The sequence below is a fragment of the Melozone crissalis genome, unplaced genomic scaffold, assembly GCF_028551555.1.
Source record: "Melozone crissalis strain CALT ecotype California unplaced genomic scaffold, PUWL_Pcris_2 ptg000009l_1, whole genome shotgun sequence".
NCBI classification, from domain to species: Eukaryota; Metazoa; Chordata; class Aves; order Passeriformes; family Passerellidae; genus Melozone; species Melozone crissalis.
The window spans coordinates 1,152,206-1,179,491 of record NW_026535787.1 but is presented as its reverse complement, the minus strand read 5'-3'; the positions used below and the strand labels follow the sequence as shown (position 1 = coordinate 1,179,491).

Sequence of the window (27,286 nt, the reverse complement as noted above, 5' to 3'; positions counted from 1 at the left end):
ACAGAATTTTAAAGTCGTGGCAGTACACTTGTGAGTTATGGGATGCTTGATCTTTTTAAACATACATTTTATATGAATTCCAGGATGTTGAGGGTTTCCAAGGTGACAGGGACAATTTCTTTCCTGATAAAAATTTGCTTCTTAGGTTGACTTAGTTCAAGTCATGCAAGACCACACAAGATGTGTCTCAAATAATCGAATCACTGAATAATTTGGGCTGGAAGGGATCTTAAGGCTCATCTCATTTCAGCCCTGCTGCCAGAACACCTTCCACTATCCCAGATTGCTCCAAGCCCCATCCAGCCTGGCCTAGGACATGGATGAGGCAGCCACAGCTTCTCTGGGGAACCTGTGCCAGAGTCTCACTGTGGTCCACCAAAACTTTCTCCTGATATCTGATCTAAACCTACCCTGGCAGTGAGGGGGGATCTGTTCCCCCTCATCCTGTCACCACGTGCTCTTGTAAAAAAGATTTTTTAAAAAGCTTTTTTTAAAAAAATCTTTTACTTGCAGCTTGGGTGGGTTTCTTGGGTGGTCTCAGTGGCAGGTGAGGAATCATCAAAATAACATGTCCTGTTTCCTTTTAGAGAATTTCCAGAGTTCTGAATCCCTTTACCCACCCTCTGGACATGTCACTGAAACACAGTTTCATTTTTCCCTAGAGGAAAGGACCATTTGCTGTACCAAGAGAACTCTGAAAACATGAAGGACACCTTTCCTGCTCCTCATCCCCATGGGATTTTGCCAGATGAAGATGTGAAAATGAGCCCTGAGGGTCAGCCCCAGTCGTTCCCCACCAGCGCCGATCCCAAAGCGCTTCCCAGGGGCAGCACACGGGTGCTCTCCGTGCACAACCCAGCCACAAAGGACCTGCTCTCAGGTTTGTGTGCAGCCTGCCTCGTCTCCCACCTTTCACTGCAGATGGTGTTTCCTCTGCCTGTCTGGTTTTCTGAGTATCTGTCAGGTTTTCTGAAGGGAAAGGGAGACTTCGCTCCCTCTTGCTACACTAATCCAAAAAGGCTTTCCCAGCACTGGAGTAGGGCACGTCTCCATATGTGCTGTCTTTGGAGTTCCATATTTACAGGAAAGAACAAAAATTAGACATCCTGCTCTTCCCTAAATTATCCCAATAATGCCCTTCAGCACCTGAGCCTGGGTGTGCAGAAAAATTCCTTGTGCAGTGGAGTGGGAGACTGATGGAGGATCCCTCTCCTCACTCCCAGCTCAGCTGTTTTCTGGTGTATAAAACATATTTAATCCCCATTGCACCAAGATCTCTTTTTAACAGCAGAAAACAAGTTTCTTGACTGTAGCTGACACATTGATTGTGTCTCCACATGGCTTTTAGAATGCATTTGAGTGCTGAAATGTAATCCCTCTGCTTGTTTCCCAGCTCTCCTGGATCAGGGCAGCAAACTTCGTGATGCCATGGTTGTTTCTGCAATGAAGTCCAGCCCAGACATGGAGATTGAACTGAATAAAATGTCTCATTTTATAGAGAGAGACGATTTTCAAGCACCAACAAAGTGAGTTTGGACTGGGGGAAGTGACATTCAAGCTCCAAGCCATAAATTGTGAGGCTTTATCCAAAAACTGTAGATACTGAGATTCATGGGATGTGTTTTAGGATTCATTTAGGGTCAAAGCAGCACATCATTCAAATAGGAAAGTAATTTCTACCTCTGAATAAATGCCTAAATTTTGTGAATTCATTTTAATCTTCATGTAGTAAGACTTAAGTAATTGATTTTAATTTCATTTCTTACTATATTTGTAATTAGTTCTAAGTTATTTGTCAAGGAAATACTACATTTTTGTAGGGAATAAGAGTAGTGCAAGACAGTGCCAGTGAAATGGCACTACATCACAGAAAACAGTTTTTCAGAAGAGTGTAAGTAATTGATGACCTAAATGCATTGTTTTTTCTTAGGAGAAAAGAAACTTGGATTTCTTTGTTTTCCTCTGGAAAAATATGAGTATTGCCTGTTGTTCTGTGATAATCAGAAAGCACTGTCATTGTCTTGGACAGTCAATGATGCTATTGCCAACTCAATTTCATTTCTTTCTGCACAAACTATTTGTATTTGTGTTAAAAGTAGCTCATTTTGGACATTACAGAAAAAAACTGACAGACCGATTAATGGATTCATCTTGAGCATGCCTTAATGTCTTTATTTTTCCTTTTTCTGCTGTCTGTGCTTCCATTGCTGTTACCCAGGAGCCCAAAAGGCTTGAAGTCCAGTTTTGTGCCCACTCCTGGAGATCCCCATCACCTTGGATCTGAAGTTTCAGATCAGCAGTTTGACCTAAACTCTGAAGAAAGAGCAGTCCAGTTACTCTTGGGCAGGTGAGTCTGATGCACTGGAGGCTTCTGCAAAATTGTCCTTGTCTGACCATTTTGAAACATGTCTCTTGACCCTTCAAGTTGCCCACATTTTTGGGAATGTAACCAGTGACATGTGTGCAAGTGTTGGAGGTGTTTTATAGCTCAGCTTTAGTGCATGACAACCTGGATAGCTCCAAGCCTCTTGGTGTGGAAGTGATGTCAGAAAGATTAACCACAATCTTTCATAAAACCAAGTTACTGAATAGTTGTAAGTGTTGTGGCCTAAAGTGTTACATAAAGTAAGCACATAAAACAAATACCGTGTTTCTTGGGAGAGGAAACACTGTAAATTAAAACTGATGAGAAACCGTAGCTATTTTTAATCTTTCTCCAGATAATAAATGGACCTTTGCCTCTCATTCTGCATAGCATAAATGATGTTTCTGTTGTGTCCACATCTGCACCCTGAACACACAGCTTCTTGGTCAGATATGGTTCAGAATTTATGGTTGATGTTTCTTGTGCCCTACACTTATTTTTTCGCTGTGGTTTATGAGTGGATAGCACTCAGTAGTGTTGGTGATTATAAAATTATTTTAAGCTCACAGCACAGAGGAAACCCTTAAGCCAAACTAACCCCAACTTGTATCTAAAGATATTTGCATTTGCACCTACTCAGGTATAGCTGGGAGTATTTTTTTAATCAAAGTAAATTGTCCTTATGTATTACTGATATCTTAAAACATTCTAGAAGTTATAAAGTAGTGAAGGGTAAAAATCAGAGGTTGATATTCATAGGTATATTTAATGATAAAAATCATCAAGGTCTGGAGTCGGTTGCCCCAAGAGGTTGTGGAATCTGCAGCTTCCAAGACACCCAGAATCCATCTGGACAACTTTTTATTTGCATTTCATTCCCTTTGAGCAGGGTTTGGACTGGGTGATGTGCAGGGATCTGCTCTCACCCAGGCTGTCCCTCCCTTCCCACACACTGCTTTCCTCTGGGGACAGGGATTTGTCCCCATTTCACCCCTCAGGCTGGCTCACAGACGTGCTGTGGGAGCACAGTCTGCCCCTGGCTGGAGCCAGCATGGCCCAAATCCAGGGTCAAATTCTCTCCACATGCCTTGGGGACTGCCTGCAGAGCTTGGCACACTGAGGTCTCTCTCTCCTGTACCCACAGTGCTGATTTCTCCCCGGGGCAGCTTTGGGAGCGGACGGGCTCCCTGTGGGATTCCCTGTCCCTCGGCAGCGAGGTGTACGACAGCGAGCTGGGGGATCCCCACTACGACCAGAGTCTGCTGGAGAGGCTCTTCTACACAGCTCCTGTAAGTGGGGATCCAAAGGAAAACGTGCCTTCCCTAATGTGCTGTGCAGGAAGTTTGCATGATCAGAAACACTACAGATTTCAGGGTTTTAGAGCTGGATAAGCTTTAAGTATCATACAAATGCTTGTGAGTACCTGTGTACATTGCTTGAAATTATTTTTATTAAAAGAATATTGTTAAGACTACAAAATCAAGCGTTGATTTTGGAAATTGCTGCAATTGAGCTGTCCAGGGACACTTTTTGTTTTTTAAATCCCTGAAATTTTGGTACCATTGTAATTGTTTCAATTGATACAATGCACAAGTTGTTTTCCATTTATGTATTGTGACCATTATGGAACTCTGTACAATGATAATTAACTTCTTATTTGTGTGCATTATTTCTGCTTTAGAAATCTGATTCCAGTTTGAGCGATTTCCTCAGTGATGATGATGTTAAAGCCTCAAAAAAAGCATCCAAGGCAGACACTCTCAAAAAAGCAGCTCCAGTGAATCCACAGAAGGATTTTCATGCCTTGGATCAGAATGTGACAGAAATTAAACCCAGGTAGTTGCAACAGTGACTTTTGGTTTGCCTCATCTAAACTGAATTCTCTTTTTTTTTTCGTATGGAACCAGTAAAAGTGTTCAGTTATCAAGTTTATCTTGTACAGTTCAGTTAATGTAAAGGTTTTGTGACTATTTTTATTTCCCTTTTAGGTCCAAAAAATTATTTCTGATTATTTTTCTGACTAACACTGCTGTTTTTACATCAGCTAAAATTCATATCCCCAGAGAAACCAACACAAAATCATTTGCAACTCAAGTCTTGCAAATGACACAAACGAGATTTAAAACTATGACAAAAATCCTGTTGCTGTTCTCTGCAGCAGAGACTTGTCTATAACTGTATCATCTCCCTGCTTTTGTACATGGCATGAAATGAAGCTTTTCTTTTTGAAGAGTTAGGATTCAGATCAGCAATGTGGAACATGCAGTTTCTGGATTGGTTTTTTTCAGTTTTGGATCCCAGATATTGTAAGATTTTTGTTACAGAGAATTACAGAGACCACTAAATTTGTAGTAAAAATATATTTTAAATGTATACTTTAGTGAACCTTGGGCAGTTTTTAAGTAACATCCCACCAAGCTACAATTCCCCCTTCATTCTGGTCATGTCAAGAATGTTTCTGCAGTCCTGAGCCTCATTTCTGTGTCTCCAGCTGCTCTCCCACTGCTCCTCCAGAAGGCCACAGAGAAATGTCTCTTCTCACATGCTTGGGTGCAGACAGGTTGGCATTGCTGCAGCGAGTCCACCTGGCCAGAGTCACCATAGAAAGCCTGAGAATCCCTCCTGAGGGCATCCAGACCTCCCCCAGGAGGAAAGGTTTGCTGGGGAAGCCTCCACGGCCCATGTCTGTCCATAAGTGGTAAGGGGGGATTGTTTATTCCTGCTTGTTTGCTGTACCTTCAGGGCAGATCTCCCTGGGCTCTCCTGTGCAGTGCAGCTTCCCCATGCTCTCCAGGCTGCTGAGGCTTCTGCTCCTCTGAGGAGATTGTATCCCAACAAATTTCCAAGTTGGGAAAGTTAGAGTGTGACTGATTTATCCTGATGTGGGCTCACCTCAGGCTGTGCCTTTCCCAGGGTTTTGGGGAGCTGCACGTGTCCTTTGTGCCTGGCAGCACACTGGAAACAAAAGGGAGTTTATTGGAGGAGGATCTGGCACATAGATAATCTATGGAAGGAATTAATGGAATGGATGTTTCAATTATCCTAAAAAAAAGAGTGTTGCAGTCAGCTGTGAATCTGGAACTTGCCTGCTGTGTTCAGTTTCATGACTCACGTCAGATTCTTGGTGGATTGTGGTCACCCTCCCCTTTTTTATTCACAGCACCTTCTTTGTGGAGTACCACTTTCCTGTGAGGGTCTCCAAGGATGGAAAGGGACAGGTCTCCATAGCTACAGAAGCAATTCGAGTAGCCTCAAGTAAAATCACAGATGATGGTAAGAGCATCAATTTTCCCCCTTAGATTTAGTTTTGTTGACTCCATCTCTTTAGAAATTATTTAGTGGTGTTTTCCACATACTTCCTTTGCTCCTGAAAATCAGAGTATGATTAGTTGCTGTGCTGCACATGGGGGAATGATCCTCTCAGGGAGAAGAAGCCAAGTGAGTTTTAAATATTTTTTTTTTTCTTCCAAGAGATATTCATACTGGGATTTTCAAATTTCTTTTGCTAAGGAAAGAACAAGTTAGTAAGGCCATTCCTTCTTTTGAACATAAAGCCAGTGTTCTTTCTGCAGTAGTGGGAGGATGATCAAGTACTTTTAGAAATATCAGAGATACTTACAGCCCAAAGAAATAATTCCCCTGTAGTATCTCCAATAGCTCACAAAATCTGCTGGGTCTAGGGAATCTCCAGTCCTGTGCTCAAATGAGCAGACATTAATCTTTGTACTGAGAGTCACCAGTGTTTGTGTCTCTGAGAACAATTTCTGTTTCTGTGCCCACTGAGCAGAGAATGCTGGATGAGCAAGGTGCTCCCTGCCCAGTCTTCCCAGAAATTGGAGTGCCAGGGTGACTTTCAAATGCCTCTCCCATGTGGTCATTCATTGGCTTTGCACCTTTCTGAGTGGCACTTGAGAGATTCTAAGTTCTCTTAGAATTCTCCATTTGTGGCCAGAGAAAACATCTGTTTCTTCTGAACTTCTGTAATGCAACCTTTGGAATCCAAAACTCATCCATCCTTCTGGCCTTTGCCTTGTGTGGAGTCCAGCTGTTTGGGAACTAGAAAAATAGGTTATAAAATAGAAAATAATTTGAAGAAGACTTCAAGTCAATCCACTGTAGCATTATCCTTCGTGTGAGCTGTTTATGTCATTTATTAAATATGCCTAATGGGGAAGATTCCATAGCCATCCCAGACAAGGTGAGGAAGAGCTGGGCATCCAGTTGGACATTTCCTTAGGTGTAACTTGCATTTTTGTCATCACAAGAATATTTCCTTATCCTTTGTGAACACTGTCATTGTACTTCTTGTGCTCCTTTCCAGACTGAATGCAAATTGGTTCTGTCTCTGCTTGCAGACCCTCCTGTTTTCCTGAAGCTGTGATTTTTCTTACAGCTCAGCTTTGACTCCCTCAAGAGCCATCTTGTTCTCTGTTAGTTAAAATGAGGCAGGGTTCTCCCACTGAGGAAGGACAGCTCTTACTGCATACAGAGAGGTGGTGTCACCTGAAGTCTTTATGTATTGTTATAACGTTGGTTTATATTAATGTGTTTAATAATTTATTAATTATTTTTATTAGTTATCTATGAATTCATGATCTTAATTTTGTCGTGCTGGCCTTCTGCTGTTTGCTGGCCTTCAAAAATGAAAACCAGTTTACTTTATTTGTGTTAATAAACAATGCAGAATTAAATTATTGTGTTTGTAACAACACTCTACAGGAGAAAGTTTATTTATATCCGATAATTTTGGATATTTGTGCTCCTGTCTTCCTTGCAGTGGTGAAGTTCCAGCAGCAGTCTGTGTTCCCTGTGTGGCTGGGGGAAAGGATGATGGAGCACTGGTGGGGCTCTGACCTGGCTTTTAAAATCTACATGAGAAAAAGCACACAGAAAAAGGTATTTACTACAAATTGTTCCTTTTTTGTGAATTAAAAAGCAAAGGAATTCTTTGCATTTCCACTTCCCACAGGCACAGTGCAGACAGTCAGATATTGGGGGGGAAGTGATGTTACACTGATTGCTGCTCAGGCTTCACAGAATCACAGAACATTCTGGGGGACCCACAGCATCACCAGCCCAGCCCCTGGCCCTGCAGAGACACCCCAACAGTCCCACCCTGTGCATCCCTGGGAGTGCTGTCCAAACACTTCTGGAGCTCTGGCAGCCTTGGGGCCAGGAGCATTTACTGCTCCAGGCTTGTCACTCCTGTCACTTCATTAAAGGCTTTTCTGAGACTGAGACTGGCAAGCAAAAACAAATGTACTTCCCTCATCTTTTCGACTGTTGTTTAAGCTGTGAAAACCAGCTGTAACTTGTGCATTTTGGGGGGAAAAAGGTGTATTTCTATCTGATAAGATTATTTGCGTAACCATCTGCCTGTGATGGAGATTGTGAGAGGGGTTAACTCAGCTTATGTTATTTTAATCCGCACCAAGGATATCTGCTTTTCTTTTCATGGGGCAGTAAATTGCATCTCTCAGTATGGAAATTGTGCTCATTTACTAGGATTTAGGTTATTCAATTTTTGCATTAATCTGGAATTGTTTACAGTACGTTCCAGGAAAATTTGTCTTACTGTTCTAGTGAGACTTGGAATTGGAAGTAGAGGAAATTTCCTAAATCCCTGTTGGTACAACTGACGTTGGGAGTGGGAGCCCGAAAGCTTTTTTCTTCCCCCAAAATTCTTTAACTCTGGTAGAAATCATGCAAAACTAAGTCTTTGCTTACCCCCAGCCCGTGGCCATTGGCTCAGCAGTGCTTCAGCTCCGCCGGGTGATTGAGGCTGAGCTGCTCAGTGTCAGCTGGGACATACCTGTGGAAAAAGAGGGAGAGCACACACAAGTTGGGCCCCTAAAGGTATGTGTTTTACCATCTCTACCTTGAATTGTTGCTAATTTTGACTGCACACTCTTATTTCTAACTCCTCTTTTCTCTCTTTGTTTCAATTTACCAGTTCTCAGATAGAAATGTTTGCAAGACCAGTATAAAAGAACATTAACCCTTTTTTATTCCTAGGGTTTTGGGGAAATATTTTGAAACTCCTGCATGTCTAGGAATGTTGTCATTAAGCTGGGACTTGAATACAGAAACCACTCCACAGGCAAATTTTGAGTGGCTCATACTCAGGGCTTGGAGCTTTGGCTCCTTCACATGTGGCAAGAGCTGAGGTCTCTCCTGCCATGGAGGTCTGGTCCTCCTTGCCCTTGTCACTTCAGGAATTTTCTTCTCCAGACACAGTTTCTACCAGTTTGCTCAGCTTCTGAATGAGAAGCACTAACAGTTTGAAGGATTTGACATTTCAGCTCTCTGTATTAGCAGGTGAAGGGTTAAGAGTGGGGTGAGGTTTAAGGTCCCTTCCAACCCAGACCATTCAATAATTCATCTGTAATTGTGTGATTTTGCACTCTAGCCTGGATTTTATTTCTTAAAACTACGTGTAGTTTATTTTACAGCAAAAGCTGTAGCTTGCGACCACCATAATGCCTTGGGGTGAGTTCTGGAGCCAAAGGTGTGATGTGTTTTCCTGAGTTTGTGTTGCATGCCTTGTTTCTGGATGTGGCACACCTGGCCAGCTGTGCTTTGCCTTGCAGGTGTCCCTGCAGCTCGTGGCTGGCGCCGTTGTCGGGTCAGCCACAGCCGGGCACCCAGCCCCAGCTCCCCAGCTGAGAGGGGCCCAGCTGGGCCGGCAGGAGCCCAGCAGGAGGGGTGGAAGTGCAGGAATCCCTCCCTGCTCCACCAGGAGCCCCGAGGAGTGCCGGGGGCCGGGAGCGGGCGGCAGGGACGTGGCGCAGCCGCTGCGCCCTGTGCCAGCCCGGGATGAGGTGGCACACATTCCCCCAGCTGAGGAGCAGGGCTTGCTGCTGCACGTGCTCCTGATGGTGCCTGATGGAAAGGACTTCATGGCTGAAGGCTCTGGCCTCCCCAGTTCCTGCAATGTGTATCTGAACTGCAAACTGCTCAGCACTGAGGAAGCAACGAGATCCGCTGTCGTCTGGGGCACGAGACAGCCTGCCTTCAATTTTTCTCAGGCAAGTGACATGTTCTCCATTTCCCACTGATGGAAGTGTGGTATTCCCCACTGACAAACACATTTCCTAGTTGAATTGCTTTTTTTGTACATGGAAACATCTCTACTTGGCTCTGTTGAATGCACATTTGATTTTTAACTTCTGTCTCTAAAATTACAATTCTGCAGACTGGAATAAAGTAGATTTACCAGAATGCTCTGTACTTAGCCAATATTTTCCAGTGAATTCTGTGCACTAATTCTGCCTTAAACCTTTCAGGTGATGCCTTTTTCATTGACCTCCAAACGCTTGGAGCGGCTGAAGAACAATGTCATGATCATTGAAGCATGGAACAAGCTGGGAAGCCCTGGCTCTGACAAATTGCTGGGATTAGTGAAACTCCCTCTGCATCAGTTTTACATCTCGTTCAAGTAAATTTGGTTTTTTCCCCATTTTTTATTGGGTTGGGAAATATCCTAGCTGAAGCTTAGAGAAAGAAGTCGGTGATGGTGTGTGGAGGTTTTGTGGGAGGGTTCTTAGTTACACTCCATAGCAAAAGGCATTTTTGCCCTGCCAAGCTTCATGTAGCCCTTTCCTGCACTGAGCAGGGTGTGAGTTACACTGTCCTTGTCCAGAACTACAGATAGAGTGTGACAAATAAAGTCACTGTGGTGCCTCAGGGTTGGTGGCTGCTTAACCTGTGGTCCTATGATGGAATAAAGCTAGAAGAAATCAAAGTGACTACACAGGAGAATGAAGTGTGGCTTCCCATCAGTAATTTTCCAATATTGTGACTGGGTTTGCCCCTAATTATGTTTTGCAGAGGTCCCATAGGGATGCTGTCAGTTTGCACAGCCTGGGTGTCAAAAAGTCTCCAAAACCTTCCTGTTTTAATTGTGTTCTTATCCAAAGGGATTCTCCAGAGTTCTTTGTTCTTTTTGAGTTTAATCTATTGGCTTCTTGTTCATTTAAGTAATATACCTGCTTAAAACAGTTTAAATTCTTGGAAATACTGGACAGAAGAAATTCTTCCTAATGCAAAGGATTTATTCCTTTTATTTTGGTCAGAGCTAGTGGCATGTAGAAACCAGCTGGTGCTGAAGCTGACTGGCCACTATTTTGTTAGTTACTATTGTGTCATTTTTATCATTTTTTTTTAGTAAACCACTGTAGTCTATTTGTGTGTATCTTAGAATCCCAGAATGGTTTGGCTTGGGAGGGACCTTAAAACCCATCTAGTGGCACTGGCACCTTCCACTCAACCACGTTGCTCCAAGCCCCATCCAACCTGGCCTTGAATAACTTCAGTGTATGATTGGAGATTTTTACATCTTTCTAGGAGGCTGTCACTGTTCCCTCTTTTCTTCCACGTCCAAAGGCGCATAACTATAATCATAAAAGTATCATATGGCTACAGGGTGTTAATGAGAGTCTTGTTCCCATTCATCCCTTTGTTCACAGGTCTCTAGGCTGGCTGGTAGGTTTTGGGAAATTGTCCTTTGTCCTTGCTGAAAATAACTTCTTGCACCCAGCAGCTCATGGGTGAGTGAAGGTGGGATGTGAGACAAATTTCAGAGGAACAGAGATAGACTGGTTTTTATCAGCCTTGAAAATCCCATCTAAAGCGTGTTCTGTGTGATGCTGTTCCTACTCAGATGGCTCATGCTAATGCTGGGGCTTTTTTGTATGTTTGTCCTGCAGGGATCCCAGGGTTTCCCACCTGCTCCTGCAGGCTCAGTACCCGGTGGTGGCCGTGGATGGCCTCGTGCCCGTGGTGGACGTTTTCACGGGCAGCACTCGTGGCAGCCTGAGGGTCACCCTGGCCATGGGATCAGCTGAGCAGATCGTGGCCCTGCAGAGACTCAAATCTGAGGAGGGAATGGTGCCCCCAGTCGCACAACGTCCTCCTCACTCCCTGGACCATCTGGCTACACAACCCACACTGGTATTTACTCTTCAGTATACCCCATTCTTGCTGTTAAGGATATGTCAAAAGGGTTTTACCGGTAGGTTCATTAACAGATGAATGATCCCCATTCTCTTCTTGGAGCTGTAGCCAATTTTGTTATATTCTGCAAATTGTACACAGAATTATATTGTTTATACTCTTTTTTTTACCAGCTTGATCTCACCAGTCTTGACTTTATGCTGTTTTTATTGCCTCGCATGTCCACTGTTTCTATCTTCACAAGTCCAGTAAAAACAAAAACAACCAGCAAAATTATAGAAAATCCTAATTCTCACTGCCTTATTGTGAGGGTTTTGCCACTACCTTAGAGTTGGATAGGTAGGAACTTTTATGTATGTGCTTTGCAGGAAAGAAAAAAAATTTCTTTCAGACTTTCAATGTTTCTGTAAACTTTAGGAGGAAAATGGTAGATAATTTCCCTGTCCTGCATCTCAGGCTTCTTAAATCCTTATCACATATAATTGTTTAGATTGGAAAAGGCCTCTGTGCTCATTGAATCCAACCACTACCCAGCCCTGCTAAGGCCACAATTAAACCATGTCCCCAAATGTTACATCCGCATGGCTTTTAAGTACCTCCAGGGATGACTCAACCCCTTTCCTGGGCAGCTTGTTGAAATGTTCCCAGATTGCTAAAGTCGTCCTTTCATGTGGCTTTCCCTTTTTTTTGTTAGCAGTTGGACCCAGGAGGGGAAGACCTGATGGAGCACGTGTTTGAGATCCACGTGGAGAGTGTGAAGGGACTCACTCCCCTGCAGTCCACGGTCTGGGGAGAGGCTGACTGCTACATCCAGTACTATTTCCCTGTTCAGGAGGCTGGCTGTGGTGCACTGCAAGGACCTGGACTGCATGAGGATGGTAAGTTTGTTTTATAATTTTCCCTTATTTAGAGCATTGCTTTAATTAAATATCATTTAGTCGTGTTCCCTCTGCCTAAGTAAGAGGGGGACATGTTTTTCTGAGCTTTCAAGTGGCGAACACTTATTTTCTTGGAAAAACTGGGGTTGGGCTGTGTCACTGGACTCAAAGCCTTGTTTGTCTGAGGCTGGTGGCAAGTTCCCAGTGGGAAAAAGAGACCTCATTCCAAATCTCTTCACGTGGTACCTTCTCTTAAAGGGTTAAAGGTGCTAGAGGGCTGTGCCTGCTAGTCCAACAAAGGTGCAGGAATGGGTCTGCAGGGAATAGGGAGATAGTACACAGTGAAATTCAGCAAGGGCTTTACATGCACAAGCCTTTCAGGGTGCTTGTTTTGTTCTCCACAACTCCCTGACAGGTGAGTGCAGCCAGGTGGGGATCGGGCTCTGGTCCCAGGCAGCAAGGGACAGGACAAGAGGAAACGGCCCCAGGTCATGCTGAGGGAGGCTTGAGTTGAATATCAGGGAAAGCGTCTTCATCAGCAGGGTTATCACCTGGCACAGCTGGCCAGGTGAGTGGTGGAGTCACCATCCCTGGAAATGTTCGGGAAGTGTTTGGATGTGGCACTTGGGTATGTGGTTTACTGGGTGGCCATGGCAGGGCTGGGTTAATAGCTGGATTTGATGATCTTAGAGGCCTTTTCCAAACATAACAATTCTGTGATTTTCATGGATACACCAACAGAAGAGTTGCTTGGTTTGGATCACTAGGATTGACAGAATGGTTTAGATGGGAAGGGACCTTAAGTCCCATCCATTCACACCCCCTGCCATGGCAAGGACACCTTCCACTGTCCCAGGCTGTTCCAAACCCTGTCTGAACTGGCCTTGGACACTTCTAGGGTTCCAGGGGCAACCACAGCTGCTCTGGCAACCTGTGCCAGGGCGTCACCTTCCTATTGGGAGGAATTTCTTCCCAATATCCAATCTAAATCCACCATTTTTCAGATTATAAAAGAATATTTAAATAATTGTAATTGTAGGAAAGAACATAGTGTTGTGTGCTTTGCATCACCACTGAAAAAAAATGACATTGAGTAAAATGGTTCCATAGTAAGTGCTCTGGGATTTCTGTACTGCCTCTTTAGCTGTAGTTCCCAGGCTGTGGCTCACAGGGTCATGGGGCTGTGTGGATTGCTTGTAAAAGCTTTGTGAAGTGAAGCTCAGAAGAGCAAACCTTGTCCCAGGAGGATTTCACTCCCTGTCCATGGGTTCTACCTCCTGAATTATTACAAGCAGGAAAAGATGGAAAGCTGCAATTCCAACCATTTTTAACCAGTTCTGCTTTACTTCTAGGCATCACATTAAAGCCGTTTAGAACAGCTACCACCTTGTGTGTCCCTGATCCCATCTTTAATGATGAACATCATCATTCCCTGTTGGTTCCTGCTGATGTCCCGGTCCAGAGGCTTCTGGTCAGTGCATTTATGTCACCAGGAGCAGCAGGAGGAGGAATCCAGTTTGAAGTCTGGTGCAGGTACAGAACAATGTCCTATTATTTGTAGATAGCACAGCAATACTGATAGAGGTACATCTGATCTTGAAAAATCTCTGGCTCTGGAGTGGATATTTTTAATAATAGATAGAAAAAAGGTAAGCTCATCAACATTTAGTGATGACTATCTGCACTTAAAACCTGTGAGCCTTACTCCCCACCAAGAGTCCTAATTACTCCTTTTTATAACTTAAAAAGTGTGTGTTAATAGTTTGCTTTCTTCCATCTTTTAGTCAGCATAACAATCTAAAAGTAGTTTAAATGCTTGACGCATCTAAATTTTACTTAATAGCACCCTGAAAGTATAATTTCATTGTGCTGGATTTGCTCTTTTCCCTCATACAAATCACTGAGTACAAGAGAAATAATAAAAAGTGTTTTGTAAATTCAAAATGCTTCTTTGGCTACTGAAGATAATTATTAGTAATGGAGAGCAGAAGCCATGAAGACAAATAGCTTTGGGAAAAGATAATAATCTGTTCATTCTGCAGTAAATAAGTCAGGCTTTTTAAAATTTGCAAAGTCACATAAGAATTACTCTGAGCTGTTCGTAAGATACAGTGCCAGAATTTGTTTTAGGATGAAGCTGAAGCCAAGTAATGCACTAAGAAAAAGGTTTAGAGTCATTTCTTTATATTCACAATCTGGTACCTCAAATCTGTTCTGCAAGAGAGGTATTTTCATTTATTACTGAGAAGTGAAAGCAGAGAATATTTGGTGCCAGATCCTTCTCTTGCTTTTCTTTGGGATGCCAACTTTTAGTGGAGTTCTTGCTTGTTGACTTTTTAGGACTAGTGCAAATATGTACTTGTAGCATTGTCTGCTTAAGCACTTAATGATTCTTTTCTTCAGTGGAAATACATTTCTTTTTCTCCCGTAGCTGGGGAGGCTAATTAAGCTTTGAAGACACTCAGAGTTGACTTCTGTACAGTTTGAGAGAAATGTTGATGCTGGTTTTTTGTGTCCTGCCAGGTATTATTACCCAAATGTCAGAGACCAGCTGGTTGCCAAAGGGGCCCTGCCTTTGTCACGGCTCTGTGCCATGGTGACTCTGCAGCACCGCGAAGAAATAGGGATTCAAACTTTTAACCTTCCCTTGGTCCCCCGGAGTGATTCCTCAGAGGAATTTCATCTGCGGTCTTCAGGTGAGCAAGGCTTGTGGGCTTTCCCTTCAGGTAGTAAAGCCTCGCAGCCTGCAGTACCAGGGTGCGGCCACAGGAGGGCGACACTATGGCCTTGTAGCCTGCAGTGCTAGGGCGCAGCCACAGGAGGGCGACACTATGGCATTGTAGCCTGCAGTACCAGGGCGCGGCCACAGGAGGGCGCCACTATGCCGTTGTAGCCTGCAGTACCAGGGTGCGGCCACAGGAGGGCGCCACTCTGGCTTCACTGCCTGCAATGCTGCGGCGCGGCCACAGGAGGGCGACTCTGCGTGCCCCATCTTGTACGTCTGCAGTTTGTCCACAGGAGAGTGGCACTGCCAGCCTTGTCTTGCAGTGCTGTTGTTTGGCCACAGGAGGGCGACACTCTGGCCTTGTCTTGCAGTGTTGCGCTTTGTCCACAGGAGGGCGACACTGCTGGACCCCGGCTTGCAGTGCTGCGCTTGGGCCACAGGAGGGCGACACTTCCTCCCAGCTGAAGCGCAGCCTCTTGCCCTGGCAATCTCAGTGGGTTTGTGGAGTTATCCTTTCAGAAAAATACTGCTTAATAGAGTAGGTTTTGTGTTAATAGATATAGCTGAGTATTGAGTGTGTTGCATGTACGTGCATTATGGGCTGAGCATTTCTTTTCTTCCTTTCTTTCATTATTCCAGGTTTGTTGGATGTGAGTGTGAGGTATCAGCGATCCCTGAAAACAGCAGCTGGAATAACTGCTCAAGCTGTTTCTCTTTCTGTACAAATACACAGGGCAGCTGGTTTGCAGGCAGCAGCCAGGTAAGGCCTCCTTCAAAAAGGACCACTTTTCACTTAAAACAGCCTTATCTGGAGGCAGCAGGCTGAGGCATGGGATTAGATCAAATTCTTACTGGCCAGTTTTCCATCTGCAGGGACCAAGATTCCAAGTAGGTCCTGATCTAAACTGAAAATAACTTTATAAAGACTATCAGCAGCTATTCTACTCCCTGAAGCTGCAGTACAGGGTGGTAACATTTGTTCTGTAGAAGGATGCAGGTCGAAAGGGCATGTTTTCCTACATTTCCACTTTTTTTTTTTACACCAAAGGCTGATGTAAAAATTGGCTAATATAAGATGGTACGTATTTGGGCATTGGTTCTGCTGTTGCTGATGCTGTTTAAAAGCTAGCTGAAGGTGTTTTCTTGCATTTCACTGTGAAAACCTCAATAAACTGACTAGGAAATGAAGCATGTTCCTTCCCACCTTAAGGCTTCTGCTGCCACTGGGTGGGATCAGCTAGACTTAGTTCCAGAATATGTGATTTTCCAGAGTCAGGAAAGGGCTAGAGTAGAGGGAGTCAGTTCCACAAGAGAAGGATGGCTCCTGGTATTCCAGAGCCATGGCCTGACCCTTTCTCAGTGTTGCTGTGAGACCCTGGTCCATCCTAACTGAAGCAGACCCTGAAAGGTGAGGATCACTATCGTATGGTGCTTGGAGAAGTCAAGGGAATGGAATGATCTCAGACCCCTCATCCTTCAGGTGTATGACCTGAGTAGTACCTGGGTCTGGTTTATTGTAAATTACTCCATTTGCTAGTTTTGTCTCCTTTTTCTGCTCAGTTTTGGTCTGTAAAAATAATCTGGTCTGACCTTTGGCTTCTTTCTGGAGCCGGTTCTCAGGGAAGTTTTCCTACAGTACAGTGTATCCTTAAAGATGCTGAGTACCTTCTCAACCACAAATAAGAGCACAGCCACCTGTGATGAACTCATGAGTTTCTCTCACCATTTGATATCTGTCCCTAGTATGTTCAGATGGAAAGGAAAGGTGCAAATGCTATGCGGCCAGAGCCCGCGTGAATTTTGCCTTAGAACCTTCACTGTTAGTCCCATCTGTTCACCTGTGTTTAAGCATGTTGGCTGCTAGATTCCTCATTCATTTTCTGCATTCTCTTCCCTCTTTTCTTTTCCTCTCCCCGCCGTGGGCTGCAGGGCTGTGTCCCGGAGGAGCCCCTCTGTGCAGTGCCACGCAGGGGCGGGGGTGAACGCCTACGTGTGCGCGCTGCCGTCCTTCCTGCCGCCGGCGCGGGCGCGCCGCACGCGGGCCGTGCCCTGCTCCTTCTGCCCCGAGTTCGGGCAGCACCTGCGCTTCCCCTGCCAGCTCATCACCCAGAAAAGCACCGGGGAAGCCTCTTCTCTGGGGGAGCTCTTGCAGTCTGGCAGTGTTTTGTTCTCCATCTACCATCAGAGCAGCAAGTCAGGTAAGGACAGTGGGGGCAAGGATTGAATACTGGTGCAGAGATCCCCTTGACTTTAGTGAATTTAAAAAAATACTCATAGAATAATGGAGTAGTTTGGGTTGGGACTTAAAACACCTCCTCCTGCAATGAGCAAGGCCATCTTGCAGCAGGTCAGGTTGCTCAGAGCCCTCTGCAGGAAACTCTGCAGTTGTAATAGATGTAATTATCTGAATTGTCTTTGGGAGAGACTGTTCCCCTTGTGCAAAGAGTTTTTGAATCTCCCAGTGATGAAACTCACCTCTTACAGCTGTCCTCCAGTCAATCACTTCTAAACCTTCCCTGCCAGTTGAGTGTATTTACAAAATCATTTTATTTTCCAGCCACTGACAAACTGGCTGACAGAACATCCAGAGATTATCTTCTTGGGACAGTCACGATCCCAACCAGAGACCTGCTGACAAGGAGATCAGGTAACACAGCAGTGCTGTGCTGCTGGCATTCTGTGTAAATGCTACTGCAATTCCTTAAAACGATTTACATTCCTGTTTCAGGGGGCTTGTTTTGGTTTTAGGGGGAGTTTCTGGGTTTTTTTAGACCGAAATTTTTTCAGATGTTCCCCATGTGTTCAGTAAAAATCCAGTATTAGGAAAGTCACATAAAGATTGTTTGAAAATCTGTTTTCAGGGTGTAGGATGTTTAGTGGCTGAATTAATATTCTGGGGCTACTATGAAGAAATTTAACTCCACGCCAGATGAAACCAGCCTCTGAAATCTTTAGGACTTTATTCAGTGCTGCTTATTTTCTAGATAGAAAGTCCAAAAAGGATGACAGGTCCATGAGTTGCAGTGTTTAGTGCAGGACCAGTGACTGTTTTTAAAATGTCAAAGCTGCAAACAAAAATCTTAGATAATTAGAAAGTAGCAGGATTTAATATTTTTGTTGGGTTTTGGGGTTTTTTTAACTGTGTATGAAATATCTCAATGCTCATTTTGAGTCCCTTCCACTTCAGACAATTCTGTGAAAGTTCTGTGAAAAAATTATTCACATATCTGTCCCCTAATGATCTTCCTTATCTAGTATTAGTTTGGGATTATTATACCCTATAGTAACAGTGTTTTTATTATTTGCCTTGGTTATTTCTGATTTAATTCCAGTGAAGTTCTCATTTTCTCCAGCCCAAAATTTTGAGGTTGTTTTTAATGTGAAGGGAGCAGGAAGAAATGAGAACACATAATTTTATAATTGGGTATCCCAGGGATATAGTGTCATTGTGAAATGGGTATTGTTAATGAAGTGAAAATCCTTTGGGGTCAGAGCTGCTGCCGAGGTTTTTAGAAGGCCAGGAACTTGTTGCCATTTCAGATTAGAAATTATTTATTAAAATTCCAAACAAGAACTAAGGCCTAGGTTTATTTGGCATTGTGGTCCTTGGTTGGTGACCAGAGGGGTGACTGTTCCTCAGTGGCATTTTTGGGAAGCTGGGACAAGTCTAACAGGCCCTGTCCTCCCGCAGGTGTCTCAGGCTGGTTCCCAGTGACCCTCTCCGAGGCGCCGCTGTCCCCACAGTGCTCCAGCACCCTGCAGGCCGTTGTGGGAGGGCTGGAGCTCTCGGTGGCCTTTGCCCAGCAGGGTGACAGGGAGCGCGTCCTGGAGGCTGCCCGGCTGCTGGGCTGGAGCAGCGAGGAGCCGCGCGAGGACGGCGGCGAGGACTGGGAGCAGAGCGCCGGCCCCGTGGCCGTGACCATCTCCACGCCGCGGCTGTGGCTGCCCCTGCACTGCGTGCTGCTGGCAGGGCAGGCACACCTGCACGAGAGCACCCGCTGCTACCTCAGGTACAAACTGTACGACCAGGAGCCCACCTGCACGTGGCTGCGGCGGCCTGAACTGAGCGACGACACGGAGAGCGTCACGGTGAGCTTCAGGAAACCCAACAAGGTGACCCTCAGGAGGAGCCAGGGGCTGCTGTGGTTCCTCAGGGAGGAGAAGTTGGAAATCCAGGTGTGGTGGGCCTATGGCAAGGACAATGAGGTGGAAAGACCCCTGGACACAGATCGTCTCATTGGATCTGCCTACGTCGACCTGGCAGCGTTGGCCGAGGGATCCGGGAGAACGCTGAGTGTCAGTGGTGAGTCCCTGAAACTCAGGGTGACATCCCATTCCTCCCTGCTGGCAATTTAATGTGCTTCTTTCCCTAGTCACTTTAAACAAAATGTTCGTGGCTTTTGGTCCTGCACAGAGTCCCAGGGTGGTCAGGGTTGGAATGGATCTCTGGAGATCACCAGTCCCACCCTCTGCCCAGGCAGGGTCACCTGCAGCAGGTGCCACGGCAGCACATCCACGTGGGTTTGGGATGTCCCCAGAGATGAAGACTGCAGGCCATCCTTGGGCTCTGCCCCCTCCATGAGGTGGAACTTGTGTTTTAGGTTATGGCTTCTGCCATCCACATGGTAGTCATCAGCTTTGTGGACTGATAGACTTTTCTTTTAGGTACACTACAAGAGTTAAAACAAATTTTTATGCAGGGTATATGTCGTATTCTCCATATGCGTATCTAAAATTATGCAGAGTCACTGTTCCCAGGGCTCTCAGGAAGTTGATGTGTCCTAATCTGAGTGACTGGGGGAAAATGAAGGTGCACCAAATTTGGGGGATTGGTCATGGTTTTTAATGTTTCCAGGCTTGTACTTCTGGGCGATACTCACCTAGAAATTACACTGGGAATCAAAATTCATTCTGCTGGGCTTGTGTGAGGTCTCTGCAGGAATGAGCTGCAGCAGCTGCTCTCCAGGCTCCTGCCTTTCCCGTGGCTCAGTTCCTGGCTCTGTGTGCCCTCTCCTGCAGGTGTTTACCCCCTGTTCAGGTGCAATGCTGCAGACCTGGCAGGAGCCGCCGTGCGCGTCCACGTCAGCGTCGCTCCCAGTGCCCCTGCCCTGCCCAGAGCCCCCTGTGCTGAGCAGGGCAGCAGCAGCAGCAGCAGCAGCGAAGGTGGAGGCGCAGGGGACAGCCCTGCTCTGGGCCAGCAGCTCTCTGACAAACAGCAGGTGGATGTTGAAGGTTCAGGGATCACCAATGGCCAGCCACAGGAAGAGGACATGGTGTTTCTGGAAAACACAGTTTCTGTCAATATCCTCGTGGAGAGAGCAATGCATCTCAGTTTAAAAGGTAACACCTCACACACACACTCCCTTCCTTTTCTGTCTTTTCTGCCTTTCTTTTCTCTTTCTTTGTTTTCTGATTCTTTGTTTCCCTCTGAGATCTGTTCCTGCTCCAGCACAGTGAATGGCAGGGAGGGATTTTTAACTTGGCTTCGTGGTGTTGCAGCCCAAGTCACTGTGTAAGTACAGGGGAAGCAGGAGGCTGAACTACACAGCCTGTCCTCCTGAATAAACTCCAAAATATAAATAACTTAATGCTGCCTGTTAGAGATGGCAGCCGAATTCCGAAATTAGGTACCATCTGAATAGCTGAACTCCAGGTTAAGCACTGACTGAACAATTGAACCCCAAGATGCCCCTATCTCACAGACTCCTGCAAATTAGCACATAATAAATTTGTAAGGCTGGCTCACTGTACTCAGCTTTTCTTCCCCTGACAACACAGCTAAGAGTCAAATGCAAGCCATGATTTAAGGGTATGTAATTCTAAAAGAATCTGAGCCCTGCAGATGCATTTTTATAATCATTCTAGAATCTTCTGGAATCCATAGTCTTTGAAAAACTGGTGCAATTTTGTTTGTTATTGCAAAGTTTTTGATGATATAAAGCAGAAATATTTATGTATTTTTGTCTTGCAGCATGGAGAGTAGCTCAAGCACTGGAATAGGGTCCTCAGAAGCTGGGTTGTATTCCTAGCTTTGCTTCTGACTTCTTAGATGACCTTGGGCAAATGATTTTTCGATTTCTGCCTTGAATATTCCAGCTGCTGCTCTGTGAAAGGTTCATGTAATGTTTGCTTCCATTGTAAAAATAACATGCTATCAGCTCCACTAGTGAAAAGGAGTATTTTCTAGATGGTGGATTTCTTTGCCAACTGTGCAATCTTAATTGCTGAACTGCCTTTAGGTTTTGTTGTTGCTGTTGTTATTAATTAAAAAATCTGTATTTCATTCTGTAATTTCAGGGAGTCCCCTGACAGAGCGTGAGGTGGCAGCCCCCAGCAGCTGTGTGTCATTTGCTGTGGCCGGGGCAGAGGCTCCAGTCACCACTCCAGTGGTGGGAAATACAGACTCACCGGTCTGGGACTTCCAGCAGCAGGCAAGGTGAGAGATGGGGTTCACACTCCACATCTGGCAGCCAGGCAGGTGTGGAAAGGACGTGAGGTTTGGGGCTTTTTAGCTCAGACCTGGATATCTGAGCCTAAATTAAAAAAGATTAATTGACTGCTTCAAGGAACCTCAGCAGATCAAGTCATACATGGCAGTATTCAGGAATTAACCTGTGTGATCCAATCCAGTGTCTCCTCCAGTGTTTTAAATCTGAGCCCCTTCAAAGAACCTAAAAACTGTTCTACACTTAACACTTCATTTTTATATGTGTTTATTTTTTATTTCCAGCACTGAACTTCAAACATTACAGCTTTGAACCTTAGCCCCAGTGCTTTGCTGTCACTGTGTTATCGAATCATGAAATAAACTATTTCTATATTTCTGTTCCCTCACAATTTCTTTGTCTTATCTTTTAAATGTACAGCAAGAGTGAGGAGAGGGGAATACTTCTTGAAAAAGCAGAAGCCCAAACTATGTAGAGATGTGTTACATTGAGGCTCAGTAATTTGGGGTTTGTTTTGTTCCTGTCCCTATCAGTACAGAAAGAAACTGTTTTGTCTGGGTAGATAAAATGGCACTGACACCTCAGAGGCATTTTACTGCTTTTCCCTGCTTTGCATAAAATGCTATGGTTTTTATTCCTAACAGATTATCCAAAGAGCTTCTCCTGGATCCACAGCAAACCTTGGTCTTCAAAGTGTGGCATAAAGCAGGTAAAGTTTGTGGTGCAGTACTAAGAGGAGAGTGCTTTTTGCATCCCCTTCCTAAGGTTCCTTGTATTTCACGCAAGGAAAATAAATTCCATTAAGTGAATAGGAGAGCAGAATTGTAATGCCATGTTTTGCCCTGTACAAGAAGAATGCTAGAGATAAATACCTGTTCATTTCCTGGCCCTTGGCATCCTCCTGTCCCCCATTCATCATCTTGCAAGATTTAGTTCATCTGTATTCTCTCTGGTTTTATTGTAACAGTGCTTTAGAGGTTGGATTTTCCTGCTGAAAGAAACTCTTACCTGCTTCCTTCTCATGCTGTTTGGTTTTGCTTCCAGAATAACCTTCCTGTGTACCCAGAGCACTGTGTGCTCACAGTGCTTCTCCTGCCCGTCCCTCTCCCCGCCCTGGGCTTTCTCTGCTCTGCAGGGATATTTTTAGCTGAACAAAACCCAGGTCATCCAGACAATGCCCCCTGTTGGACAGGATGTTGTGCGCCTCCAGGCCATGTTTCCAGGGCTGTGTTTTAGCATTCCTGAAATGGCTGATGTCAGTGTGCTTTGTGTCCTTCCTGCCCAGAGTCGGAGCGCGTGATCGGGTTTGCGGCCGTGGATCTCTCTCCGCTGCTCTCGGGCTTCCAGCTGGTGTGCGGCTGGTACAACATCACCGACTTCAGCGGGCAGTGCCGGGGGCAGATCAAGGTGGCCGTGTCCCCTCTGCAGAACATCAGCAGCCTGAGGGAGGAGCGGCAGGCCAGGGCCCGCAGCCAGCCGGAGAGCTCTGCTGTACGTTCCTCCCTCTCCCGCCCCCTCACACCTCGCTGCACTGCTGGGAAACAGCACTCTGGGCTCCTGAGACAATTCACAGCGCTCTCGTGGACCACTCTGCTTAACAACCACCTAATTCCTCAGGAATTCTGCTCCAGGTTTCCATGGTAGCTGCTGGCCAGTGCTAGTTCCAGCACCTCAACCAGGTCATGAGCATCCTCTTGGCTTCACTCTGTGGTTGCTTCATTTTCTTTAGGAGACCACTCTGTGCATTTGGATGTCTGGGAGCATGGCTTAGATCTGTTTGCTGCTTTGGGTGACAGCTGGTACCCAAAAACATACAGTAGATTCAACTTTTCATTGGTTAGGAAACATCCAGTTTGGCAAGAATCTGTTTTTCTGGCATATTTGCTTTTTTCTGGGTTTTTCTTTATTCTCTAGACTCCCCAGATGTGCTTTGGTGTGTTATAGACCTGTAAGGCAGCCTTTATCTTACTTTCCATCCCTTTACTCTTTGATAGCATGGAGGGAGTTAACAAAAGTGTCTGAAATGAAAGTGTTGTGAAATAGTACTTTGGCTCAGTGCTGGGAAATCATTTGAAAATTTAAAGCTCTTTAGAAAGCCTGAGGTTTTGTTAGATCAGCAGGATAATACCTCAATTTCTCTTATTTTCTTACTGTGAAAGACTCACGTAGAGTGTTCCTTTTTCCTTTCCATCCCAGGTGAAGGTCAGCTTTCCAGCATGTCCCAGTAATTCTGCACACTTGTCCAAGCAGATGTTGAACTCCTTGTCAAAGGAAGTCAGCGTTCCTGCTCGAGAGCAGTAAGTCCACAGGCTGACAACTTTTTGGTTATTTTCAGGTCTCAGAAATGCTTCTCTAAAGCAAATTGGCTCTACTGGAGAAATGGTACGCCTTGTCAAAGTGTGCCCACTGTGTTTGGGCTTAAAAATTAGTGGGCATTGCCTTTCCCAGTGAGAGAGAGGTGCAGGAGGAAGCAGTCCTGGGACAGGTCCCTTTTGGCACAGCCCAGATGTTCTTTTTCTTGTCATTGATACTTCCTGATTTGTTTCATTTGCACCTTGGTAAATAAGGATTTATTTGCCATTGGTAAATGGTAAATAAATAAATAATAATTTATTTACCATTGGTAAAAAGGTGCCCTTGTTAAAGCTGGCAGGTACTTTCTCCAGGCCCTGATAAGAATGAGGGTTGTGTCTGTATTTGGTTTTATTTTTAGTAAGTGTAAATTAGATAGAGTATTCCTGATGCCTCCCCTTTATTTTGCCCTAATTTCTGCCCATGACCAGTGAATGGCAGCTGGTGAAACGCTGCAATATTGCATGTTACAGGAGCAGGACTGTCAGACATCCTGCAGCAATTCCTGCTTTCTGTCCCTTCAGATGAGCCAGAGTGTCTTAGTTTATTATTTGTTTGTTTAGCCTGCAGAGATGGTCCTCTCCCCATTTGTGTCTTTGAAGTTTGGAGGGACTGGGTGCCACCACTCTGGGGTCTGAACAACGGGCTTGGGAGCTGCCTGCCAGCCCCACTGTTACCTTGACTTTGGCATAAACCTGAGGCAGCAAATGCCATTCCTGTCACATTTGGAAGAACTCGTTTCACCCATGGGTGGCTCTTTAGTGGATTTCAGACACGGGCTGTTCTCAGGTGGCAGACTTTGCACAGTGAGGGGTTCCAGGCTGGATTTTGGGATTGAACAGAGGCTTGTTTTCAGCAGGATGGGCCCCGCTGGCACACAGCCCCCCCGGCACGAGGAGCACATGCAGAATGTGCGCCGCTTCCACGAGTCCCTGCAGCGGCAGGAGGGGAGCCCACGGAGATTCCAGGGATCCCTGCAGCAGGGGGACAGGAATGGGAATGCGTGCCACACCACCCGGAGGGACACGGCACCGCTGGCCTCGCGCGCCGCGCTGCTCACTGCGCTCAGGTAACCCCTGTAACCCCTCACCATGCTCAGGTAACCCCTGTAACCCCTCACCGCGCTCAGGTAACCCCTGTAACCCCTCACCCTGCTCAGGTAACCCCTGTAACCCCTCACCCTGCTCAGGTAACCCCTGTAACCCCTCACCCTGCTCAGGTAACCCCTGTAACCCCTCACCCTGCTCAGGTAACCCCTGTAACCCCTCACCCTGCTCAGGTAACCCCTGTAACCCCTCACCCTGCTCAGGTAACCCCTGTAACCCCTCACCCTGCTCAGGTAACCCCTGTAACCCCTCACCGCGCTCAGGTAACCCCTGTAACCCCTCACTGTGCTCAGGTAACCCCTGTAACCCCTCACCCTGCTCAGGTAACCCCTGTAACCCCTCACCCTGCTCAGGTAACCCCTGTAACCCCTCACCGCGCTCAGGTAACCCCTGTAACCCCTCACCATGCTCAGGTAACCCCTGTAACCCCTCACCATGCTCAGGTAACCCCTGTAACCCCTCACCCTGCTCAGGTAACTCCTGTAACCCCTCACCGCGCTCAGGTAACCCCTGTAACCCCTCACCGTGCTCAGGTAACCCCTGTAACCCCTCACCGCGCTCAGGTAACCCCTGTAACCCCTCACCCTGCTCAGGTAACCCCTGTAACCCCTCACCCTGCTCAGGTAACCCCTGTAACCCCTCACCCTGCTCAGGTAACTCCTGTAACCCCTCACCATGCTCAGGTAACCCCTGTAACCCCTCACCGCGCTCAGGTAACCCCTGTAACCCCTCACCCTGCTCAGGTAACCCCTGTAACCCCTCACCGCGCTCAGGTAACCCCTGTAACCCCTCACCCTGCTCAGGTAACCCCTGTAACCCCTCACCGCGCTCAGGTAACCCCTGTAACCCCTCACCCTGCTCAGGTAACCCCTGTAACCCCTCACCATGCTCAGGTAACCCCTGTAACCCCTCACCCTGCTCAGGTAACTCCTGTAACCCCTCACCATGCTCAGGTAACCCCTGTAACCCCTCACCCTGCTCAGGTAACCCCTGTAACCCCCTCACCCTGCTCAGGTAACCCCTGTAGCCCCTCACTGTTCTCCTGACTAGATTCTAGGTTAAAATGAGGTATAAATTTAGAAGATTAGTATTTATTATCTGTAGGAATGCAGGAATGAAAGAGATTTCCTGAGGTATTTCATCCCTACCACAAGCAGTGTATCTCAGAATCCCTAGATCTTTTATACAAAGCAGTCCTTAGATTTTTATCAAGCTCAGCCATAAGTCAAGTAATATCCTTGGCTTTATGACTTTTCTTGGAAGGTCATCTCAAATCCAACTCCTTTGATTAAGTAAGTTTAGAACTAGTTCTTTTTTTAGCTTCCAGCCCAGGTTTCACAGCCAAGTCAGGATTTGTTCTGGAGTGTTATCCTCTGGCTTAGAACAACTTCAACACTTGCCTACCGATCTGCTTTTTTTAAAAACCTTTAATCTTTTATCTGCATATTTACCTGTTGTTGGCTAGAATGACCCAGCTTAAACCCACCTGCCACAGGCTTATTTTCCCCCTCTGACCCAATTTCTTACCACTGCTTGCAGAAAGAACTTGAGTGAGCTGGATGAGGTTCAGAGGTACTTCAGTGAGAAGCTGACCAGGTCTTTTCCCGACTTCAGCACGTCCAGACCAGGCCACGAGGAACGGGAGAGTGACCGTCAGGGCTCCATGGGCAGAGAAGGGGATCCCAAAGGCTGCCATCTCTTGGAAAAGTCCAGTCAGTTGGTGTCCCAGGTCAGCAGCCTCATCAATGGTGAGTTGTTGCTGTGAATAGCAAAGTGACAAGGAAATCCAATCCCTGCTGGTGCTTTTAAATAACTTACCAGAGCAGAGAATAAACTGGAGCCCAGAGCTACAGTTGCTGCCAGTTGGAAAGTTATTCCATGCCTTTTCTGCCCAGGCTTCCTGCAGGGAAGCAGCATTTCCAAGAGATGAAGGGCACATACCTCTTATGCCAGAATTTGCCATTCTTCTGCCACTTTGATCTTCTCTTTTTTTCCTGCTCTTTATTCTCCAAGGTTTTGCTCTTTCTATGTCCTTTCTTGTCCTTAGCAATTGTTTTTACTGCTTTTTTACATGTCTTCCTCTACAGTCTGTTCCAGACTCTTCCTTCTCCCTTTCCAAATGTCCCCCACCGTTCCCTTGGATCAGGACTTGCCTCAGAACAGTTGGTCACTTTACCTAATACTGGTGAATTCAATTCTCAGAGGATGCAAGCAGTGAATAGGATCTGCTCACTGGGGAGCAAAAATAAGTGATGTGGCTTTTTAAAGAATTTGTAAAAGTTCCCATTAATTTCATCCTGAATGCTTCTGTTTTTCCCTTAGCATCCCTGGCCTTGTCAGCGGGTGGCAGAGCAGAGCATGCTCACATGTTTGCAAAGCTGTGCATGTTCAGCTCCCAGCCATCCTTACACCTGGGACTTTGTGTCCAAACCCCACATAACCCAGACTTAAGCTGAATT

The 27,286-nt window shown here is 45.8% G+C and overlaps 1 protein-coding gene across 1 annotated transcript in view; it reads left to right on the top strand.

The window, feature by feature from the left end:
* C2CD3 (C2 domain containing 3 centriole elongation regulator) overlaps window positions 1-27,286 on the top strand; it is a 36,942-nt gene that overhangs the window by 2,142 nt on the left and 7,514 nt on the right. The window contains 26 exon segments of the mRNA XM_054270457.1: window positions 663-880; window positions 1,394-1,526; window positions 2,219-2,347; window positions 3,510-3,654; window positions 4,047-4,201; window positions 4,857-5,063; window positions 5,526-5,638; window positions 7,143-7,261; window positions 8,099-8,221; window positions 8,956-9,393; window positions 9,652-9,803; window positions 11,074-11,317; window positions 12,015-12,198; window positions 13,551-13,731; window positions 14,722-14,894; window positions 15,563-15,683; window positions 16,853-17,121; window positions 17,481-17,570; window positions 18,615-19,226; window positions 19,943-20,263; window positions 21,221-21,359; window positions 22,014-22,078; window positions 22,655-22,860; window positions 23,566-23,666; window positions 24,578-24,790; window positions 26,367-26,575. Of these exon segments, the coding sequence (XP_054126432.1) occupies window positions 663-880; window positions 1,394-1,526; window positions 2,219-2,347; window positions 3,510-3,654; window positions 4,047-4,201; window positions 4,857-5,063; window positions 5,526-5,638; window positions 7,143-7,261; window positions 8,099-8,221; window positions 8,956-9,393; window positions 9,652-9,803; window positions 11,074-11,317; window positions 12,015-12,198; window positions 13,551-13,731; window positions 14,722-14,894; window positions 15,563-15,683; window positions 16,853-17,121; window positions 17,481-17,570; window positions 18,615-19,226; window positions 19,943-20,263; window positions 21,221-21,359; window positions 22,014-22,078; window positions 22,655-22,860; window positions 23,566-23,666; window positions 24,578-24,790; window positions 26,367-26,575 (5,060 nt within the window).